Below are 9292 nucleotides of genomic sequence, written 5' to 3' on the forward strand. Positions count from 1 at the left end.
TACGAGGTTTGGGTCCTATCCCTGAGGATCGGAAATTTTCTGGTCCTTACACTGAGAGAGACTCCGAATCTTCGGATGATGAAGTGGCCCCGAGAAGGAGGCGTCCTGGAAAAGAGCCAATGGCCGATGGAAGGCAACGCCCCCAAAGCACCCCAGGGGCGAATCCCCAAGAAGTGCAGGAAAGGATCAGGGCTCATGAGGCTGAAATCCAAAGGCTGAGGCGTGATTTGGAGGCTCACCAGGCCACCAGACCCCAGATACCTCCTAGGGGGAGAAATCCTCCTCCTGTCATAGACCTGGATGGTCCGGTACGAAGAAGGGCTGCTGTCCCAAGAACTGATCCAAGCAATCTCCTTCCCCTTGGAGATCCCGATGATCCAACTCCACCCTTTACAGAAGAGATAATGAATGCCCATATCTCAAGGAAATTCAAGATGCCCGCTATCAAAGCCTATGATGGCACGGGAGACCCCGCTAATCATGTTAGGACATTCTCTAATGCACTGCTGCTGCAACCCGTGAATGATGCTATAAAGTGTCGGGCCTTCCCTCAAACCCTGTCGGGTATGGCTCAAAGATGGTACAGTCGTCTGCCCCCAAATTCTATTGGATCGTTCAGAGAATTAAGTCAGGCTTTTATTAAGCAATTCATCAGTGGAAGAGTCCATGAGAAAAGTTCAGCATCTCTTATGAGTCTTGTGCAGGGAGCTAAGGAATCCTTGAGAGATTACCTGAATCGTTTCACAAAGGAGGCTTTAAAAGTCCCGGACCTTGATGATAAGGTAGCCATGATAGCACTGCAACAAGGCACTAGGGATGAGTTTTTTAAGATGTCCTTGGCCAAACGCCCCCCTGAGAGCATGTTGCAGCTCCAGGAGAGGGCAGGGAAGTATATCAAAGTTGAAGAAAGCATGAGGAAGACCGTAGTAAGTAATGAGCCCACTGGAGGCAAGAAGCGGAAAACTGATTTAGAATATATTGCAAAGGACAAATATCCTAGAACCGAACAAAACCCTAATTCAACCCCCAAGAAGGGAGGACCTGGGCAAAAGTTCACTGAATACGCTAAGCTGAATGCTCCTAGAAGTCAGATTTTGATGGAGATTGAGAAAGACAGAGATGTTCGCTGGCCTAAGCCCTTGAAGGCTGATCCCGCCAAGCTAGATAAGAGCAAGTATTGCAGGTTTCACAAAGATGTTGGCCATGACACCGATGAGTGTAGGCAATTGAAAGATGAAATTGAGTTCCTCATTCAAAAAGGAAGATTGAACAAATATACTGGAGAAGGAGGGGATAGAAATAATAATGGAAGGAAGAACTTTGAGGATCGTAGGAGGGACCAAGACGATCAGGGGCGAAACCCCCAGCCTAGAGGACCAGTTATAAACACCATTTATGGAGGGCCGAGACCTCGAGGGCCTGTGATAAACACGATCTTTGGAGGTCCAACTGCTGCTGGATTGTCCAAAAATTCCAGAAAGGCATATACTAGAGAGGTTATGCATATTATTGGAGAAGCCCCGAAGAGGGCCAGGACAGAAGTAACATTGGTTTTTGATGATTCCGACCTAGAGGGTGTGAAGTTTCCCCATAACGACCCGCTGGTCATAACACCAATAATAGGAAATAGCCCGGTTAAGAGGGTCCTTGTGGATAATGGTGCTTCTGTGGATATCTTGCTCCACGACACCTTTCTAAGGATGGGGTATAACGACTCCCAGTTGACACCAACCGACATGCCGATATATGGATTTGCTGGAGTAGAATGTCCTGTGGAAGGGATAATCAAATTGCCGACCACCATAGGTACGGAACCAAGGCAAGCAACGCAGATGCTGGATTTCGTGGTGGTAAAGGCTAGTTCAACTTATAATGCTATCATGGGGAGAACAGGGATACATGCCTTCAAGGTAGTCCCCTCTTCCTACCATTCAGTCATGAAGTTTCCCACCCGAAACGGGATTGGAGAAGAGAAAGGAGATCAAAAAATGGCTAGAAGTTGTTATGTGGCCTCTTTGAGGGCAGATGGAGCCGGGGGGCAGGTTCTTCCAATTGAAGATATGAATGTACGAGAAAATGATGAGAAGAGAGGAAAGCCTGCAGAAGACTTGGTTTCTATTCCTTTAGACCCCGAGAAGTCTGAAAGAATGACTTTCATTGGAGCCACATTAAAAGAGCCCCTTAGAGGGAAGTTGGTGGAATTTTTGCAAGAAAATAGTGATGTCTTTGCATGGTCGGCAGCTGATATGCCAGGCATAGACCCGGAGCTGATTACTCACAAGCTAAACGTGGATCTAAGCCGGAAGACAGTGAAACAAAAGAAAAGAATTTTTGCCCCGGAAAGACAAGAGGCTATAAAACAGGAAGTAGAAAAGCTCTTAGAGGCTGGTTTCATTGAGGAGATCCAATTTCCGGAGTGGTTAGCCAACCCTGTAATGGTGAAGAAGGCTAATGGAAAGTGGAGGATGTGTATAGACTTCACTGATCTAAATGATGCATGCCCCAAAGACTGTTTTCCACTGCTAAGAATTGATACTTTGATTGATGCCACTGCTGGACATGAGATGCTGAGTTTCATGGATGGATTTAGCGGATACAACCAAATCAAAATGCATAAGGATGACATTCCAAAGGTATCATTTATCACTGACTTTGGTGTTTATTGTTATCTTGTTATGGCGTTTGGTCTCAAGAATGCAGGAGCCACCTATCAAAGGTTGGTAAACAAAATTTTTAAGGATCTTATTGGTAAGACTATGGAAGTCTATGTTGATGACATGTTAGTCAAGAGTCTAGTAAAGACTGATCACATAACCCATTTGAGGGAAGCTTTTGAGGTCCTGAGGTACCACAAGATGATGTTGAATCCTACGAAGTGTGCTTTCGGAGTAGGATCTGGAAAATTCTTGGGATTGATGGTCTCAAAGAGGGAAATTGAGGCTAACCCCGATAAAATAAAGGCAATCCTGGATATGGAACCCCCAAAAACTGTCAAGGATATTCAGAAGCTCACAGGAAGGGTTGCTGCGCTAGGACGATTCATCTCCAAGTCAGGAGACAAGTGCTTGTCATTTTTCAAGTCACTAAAGAACATCAAAGACTTTGTATGGAGTGAGGAAAACCAGAAGGCATTTGAAGAGTTAAAGAAGTATATGGCCCAGGCCCCGTTGTTGGCCAAGCCAGTTCTGAATGAAGTTTTATTCTTGTACTTGGCTGTTTCAGAGAGCGCCTTGAGCGCGGTGTTGGTTAAGGAGGAACTGAAAGTCCAGAAACCCGTATACTATGTCAGCAAAATTTTGCATGGCGCTCAGTTGAATTATTTAACTATTGAGAAATTCGCTCTAGCCTTGGTAATGGCTTCAAGAAAACTGCGTCCTTACTTTCAGGCTCATCGGATTGAGGTGCTAACAAATCAGCCACTGAGAAATATCATTCACAGTCCCAAGGCAAGTGGGAGATTGATTAAGTGGGCAATAGAGTTGGGAGAGTTCGATCTCAAGTATAAGCCACGTACGGCCATAAAAGCCCAGGCACTAGCTGACTTCGTGGTGGAATGTACCATACCCAACCAAGAAGTCGGGGGGGCAGGAAGATACCATACCTCAAGACAAGGGAGTCGACAATGGGGATAAGGAGAAAGAATATTGGGTTCTCTATTTTGATGGAGCATCAAAAACAAATTCCAGTGGAGCAGGGTTGGTTTTGCAAAGCCCTGATGGATTCTTAATTGAGTATGCTATGAAGCTAGACTTCCCAACCACAAACAATGAGGCAGAGTATGAAGCCCTGATTGCTGGCCTTGGTCTAGCTGGGACACTTAGAGTCAAAAACTTAAAGGTCCGTGGAGACTCGAAGCTGATCATATCCCAGGTAAAGGGAGAATTTGAGGCAAGGGATGATACGATGGCTAAGTATGTTCGCCTAGTAAGGGCTGTGATGACCCAATTTAATGAATGCCATGTTGAACACATTCCAAGGGAAGAAAATGCTAAAGCAGATGCGTTATCAAAGTTTGCTTCATCTGAGATTGAAGAAAGTTCAGGAAGTGTGTACTTCCGTGTTTTGAAGACACGAAGCATAGATGTTAAGCTTGTGGCTCCCATAGGCTTGGGGACGTCATGGATTGATCCCATCAAGGCTCACGTTCAGACCGGTTGGTTGCCAAGCGATGCAACTGAGGCACGGAAGTTAACTATTCGAGCACTAAGGTACTCCTTGATAAATGGAATTCTGTATAAAAGATCTTTCATGGTTCCTTACTTGAGGTGTCTCAGGCCCGACGAGGCACGCTTGGCTCTTGAGGAAGTGCATGAAGGTATTTGTGGGCAACACTTGGGGGGCAGGGCCTTGGCTCATAAGATAACCCGTTTAGGCTTCTATTGGCCAGAAATGATGGCTGATGCCAAAGAATACGTGAAGAAATGTGACCGCTGTCAGAAGCATGCACCTGTTGTTAGACAACCCCCCGAGATGCTGACCTCTATCAACTCGCCGATTCCTTTTGCTATGTGGGGAATGGATATTTTGGGGCCTTTTCCTATGGCCACGACACAAAGGAAGTTTCTGATTGTAGCCATTGATTATTTCACCAAGTGGATCGAAGCCAAACCCTTGGCCAAAATTACAACTAAGCAGGTTGCACAATTCCTGTGGGAAAACATTATGTGCCGATATGGAATTCCCCGTATCCTCGTCACTGACAATGGAACACAATTCAACAATGAGGAATTCAAGAAGTATTGTGAAGAAAATGAAATTGAGTTACGATTCACCTCTGTGGCTCACCCGCAAGCCAATGGGCAAGCAGAGGTAGCAAATCGGATAATCCTGGATGGACTAAAGAAGAGGATCGAGAAGTCAAGAAATAATTGGGTGGATGAGATACTTCCCATATTATGGGCCTATATGACTACCTGTAGAGTCACGACAGGAGCAACTCCTTTCATGTTGGCATATGGGGCAGAAGCAGTAGTTCCCGTGGAGATATCACATTCCTCTCCAAGGATTCAGGCTTTCAATGCTGTAGAAAATGAGGAAGGGCAGAGGTTAGCCCTGGATCTAATTGATGAAGTGCGAGATGAGGCACATGCAAAGATAGTAGAATATCAGAAAAAGGCTTCATTCTATTACAACCTAAGGGTTAAAGAGAGATTTTTCAAACAAGGTGATCTAGTCTTGAGAAAAATAGAGGCTTCTGATGTCGGACAGAAAGGAAAGCTTGCCCCGAATTGGGAAGGGCCGTACAGAGTCAAGACCGTTCAGGGTAGAGGAACCTACAAGCTGGAAACTATGGAAGGTTTTGAAGTCCCGAGGACCTGGCACGCACAAAACCTGAAGGTTTACTACGTGTAAGATAGGCGAAGTACGATTCTCACTTGTCATTGTGACAAGTAGGTTTAAAAGCACCTTAAAGCTTTGCTTGCGTAGGATTTTATATTCCAGTAGAATTTACATTGTCTAGTTATTGTTGATTAGGGTCGAACCCATGCTGTGTAAGGTTTTGGAAAACCAGACTTCATGTAACAACCCGCACTTCCGGACTATTAAATTCTAAATCGAAAACTAAAAATAAAATATATTATTACTCGATAATTCTAATAGATCACGAAATTCAAAGCAGCGGTCAAACTCAATAATCAAAATCATAAAAATAGAGACGCAGCTCCACAAATCCGATAATAATTGTCTAACAGATAATTAAATTTATTCTCTAAAAACAAAATCTTTATTCTAATTCAAATAGCACAAACGAAGCAGCACAGATCTCCACATAGTTCTCATTCCTTAATCTTAATATGCTCCAAATTCCGAACCTGAAATGTTAAAAGGGGTGAGCTACACAGCTCAGCAAGTACAAATTGACTAACTTTTAAACAGAAAAACAATGGGTGTTTTGATAAAACGATTTTTCTTAAAACAATAATAATTTTGTAAAACATTTTCTAAAATAAATCCAACCCAAAGTTTTATATTTTAAAATTCAGAATTTAAAACAGAACAGAGCAGAATTTATAACAGTACAGATTTTATAACAGATCTGAGCAGAATAAAACAGAACGAAACGATAATTCTTATAAATACCACAGTCTTGATCTACGGCCACACTTTGCCAGTAGCCGGCATCTAATTCTTATTCTTATTCTTTATACCACACTTTGCCAGTGGTCGGCATCTAAAGTTCAATAATTACGCGCCCTTAACAGGTATCTAAAGTTGCACACTTGTGCGCCTACTAAGGGTATCTAAGGCTAGTTCCGGAACTATAGCGTAAATTACGAACGGTTCGAAAACGTAGAGACTGGGTTCTAAAATTCACAAATACTTATATCTTATAATTTCAAAATCAAAGTTTTTATATCTTATATGAAATTAAAAACAGAACTGAAATATCTTTTCGGAAATTTAAAAGTAAGTCAAAAGGTACTTACCTCAAAGCCTGACCAGATCTGAATTTACTCTTTTTGACCCTCTAAACGATATTTTCTTGAAAAACACGAAACACGAAAGCTGAAGATAACGAAAAGACCTTTCTGAAAAGTCCAGAATCACTGAATTCTGACTTACGATGAATTTTCTACGAATTTTACAAGACAGCTGATTTTTGCTGAGAAAGTCCTACGAATTTTAATGATAAAAACAAGGAATACGAATATGGTGTATTTATAACGATACAAAACCCTATATCTCAACTAGGAAATAATAATATTTCCTCCTAAAGATTTACAACCTCTCCAAGTAAATTCCATAAATAAAATATTTGATACACACAATTACCTAAACTAAAAAAAATTTCGATTTTCTAAATTATTCTTACACTTATTTCCACAAATAACAAATCTTTTCACAAATCAACTACCTTGCACAAAATGTTTTCAGAATATTCTAATTTTAAAATATTTATCTAGACAAATTAATATCTAATTTCTAATAAATAAATTAAAAATAAAATTACGAATTTTACATTCTTCCCTCCTTAAAAGAATTTGGTCCCCAAATTCACATAACATAAATAAATTAAATAAGTCACTAAAGAAAAGAAATCATACCTTAATTGCGATAGTTGTCATTTCCTGTCAGCTGAAACACACGTCCTTTGCCCATCTTGTTATCTGCTTCCTTCCTTGGTGGCGGTGGCGGATTGTGCGGACAATTCGAAATCTTATGTCCTACTTCTCCGCAATGAAAACAAGCACCTGTATTCCAACGACAGACTTTGTCCGGATGATTCTTGCCGCACCTGGTACACGTCTCTCGATCACCTTGACCCCCGATGTTATCGTACACGTGTGGCTTCTTGAGTGGTCCCCCTTGAAAAGATTGCCCACTAGTTTGAGTGAACCGCCTCTTATTCCAACTGCCAGACGCCTTTTCAGATTCTGCCAAGCCCCTTTCGATCACTAACGCCTTGTTGAGGACAGCCTCGTACGTCTGAAGTTCAAACGACGCCACTGAATTCCTGATGTCACTTCGAAGTCCCTCCTCTAATCTTCGTGCTCGACTGCTCTCATCTGCTACTAGGGTCGACGCGTACTTCGCAAGCTTTGCAAATTCTGCTTCGTATTCAATGACGGTTCTTCCACCTTGTTGAAGTCGAATGAAGTCCCTCTCTTTCTGCAGACGAACTGTTCTCGGAAAGTACTTGTCCTCTAAAGCCTTCTTGAACTTTGCCCAAGTGTACGGTTCATGATTTTCTTCAAGATTTGTCGTCTCATTCTTCCTCTTTTCCATAAGCCACCAGTCGTAAGCGCTTCCTTGCAATTGGTACACAGCTAAGGTCACCTTCTGTTCCTCATTGCTCCCCAGAAGTCCGAAAGCTTTTTCCATCTCTTGGATCCACATCTCAACGATAGCCGGGTCTGTAGCTCCATCAAAAGTTGGCGGGTTCAAACGCTTGAATTGAGAGACGATGTTGGGCTTCGGTTGCTGATTCACAAGTACAGCTAGAGTTTCAGCCAGCTGGTCAAAGACGTTTCCTCCTTCATCATTATTGCCCTGATTTTCATTGTTGTTCTGATTTTCTCCATCCATCTTTACTAGAACACACAAAACAAATTCTAAACTTATAGTCAATAATCAAAAAAACACAAAAGTCAAACATATCAAATAATCACACAAATAAATGCCCTAAATCCAAAATAATTTTCTAAGACCTATACGATAGTCTAAAGGATCGCATCCTAGGGAATGTACTAGTCCCATACCTAATACACTCCGAAGGACAGCCTGCTCTGATACCAACTGTAACAACCCGCACTTCCGGACTATTAAATTCTAAATCGAAAACTAAAAATAAAATATATTATTACTCGATAATTCTAATAGATCACGAAATTCAAAGCAGCGGTCAAACTCAATAATCAAAATCATAAAAATAGAGACGCAGCTCCACAAATCCGATAATAATTGTCTAACAGATAATTAAATTTATTCTCTAAAAACAAAATCTTTATTCTAATTCAAATAGCACAAACGAAGCAGCACAGATCTCCACATAGTTCTCATTCCTTAATCTTAATATGCTCCAAATTCCGAACCTGAAATGTTAAAAGGGGTGAGCTACACAGCTCAGCAAGTACAAATTGACTAACTTTTAAACAGAAAAACAATGGGTGTTTTGATAAAACGATTTTTCTTAAAACAATAATAATTTTGTAAAACATTTTCTAAAATAAATCCAACCCAAAGTTTTATATTTTAAAATTCAGAATTTAAAACAGAACAGAGCAGAATTTATAACAGTACAGATTTTATAACAGATCTGAGCAGAATAAAACAGAACGAAACGATAATTCTTATAAATACCACAGTCTTGATCTACGGCCACACTTTGCCAGTAGCCGGCATCTAATTCTTATTCTTATTCTTTATACCACACTTTGCCAGTGGTCGGCATCTAAAGTTCAATAATTACGCGCCCTTAACAGGTATCTAAAGTTGCACACTTGTGCGCCTACTAAGGGTATCTAAGGCTAGTTCCGGAACTATAGCGTAAATTACGAACGGTTCGAAAACGTAGAGACTGGGTTCTAAAATTCACAAATACTTATATCTTATAATTTCGAAATCAAAGTTTTTATATCTTATATGAAATTAAAAACAGAACTGAAATATCTTTTCGGAAATTTAAAAGTAAGTCAAAAGGTACTTACCTCAAAGCCTGACCAGATCTGAATTTACTCTTTTTGACCCTCTAAATGATATTTTCTTGAAAAACACGAAACACGAAAGCTGAAGATAACGAAAAGACCTTTCTGAAAAGTCCAGAATCACTGAATTCTGACTTACGATGAAT

The 9292-nt window shown here is 41.1% G+C and overlaps 1 protein-coding gene across 1 annotated transcript; it reads right to left on the reverse strand.

Annotated features, from left to right (window-relative positions):
- Positions 1 to 7047: 7047 nt before the first annotated feature.
- LOC141660085 (uncharacterized) lies at positions 7048 to 8028 on the reverse strand. Its single transcript, XM_074467047.1, has one exon. The coding sequence runs from the start codon at positions 8026 to 8028 to the stop codon at positions 7048 to 7050; it is 981 nt and encodes a 326-aa protein (XP_074323148.1).
- Positions 8029 to 9292: the final 1264 nt, after the last annotated feature.

This window comes from Apium graveolens, chromosome 5, assembly GCF_009905375.1.
Source record: "Apium graveolens cultivar Ventura chromosome 5, ASM990537v1, whole genome shotgun sequence".
NCBI lineage: Eukaryota > Viridiplantae > Streptophyta > Magnoliopsida > Apiales > Apiaceae > Apium > Apium graveolens.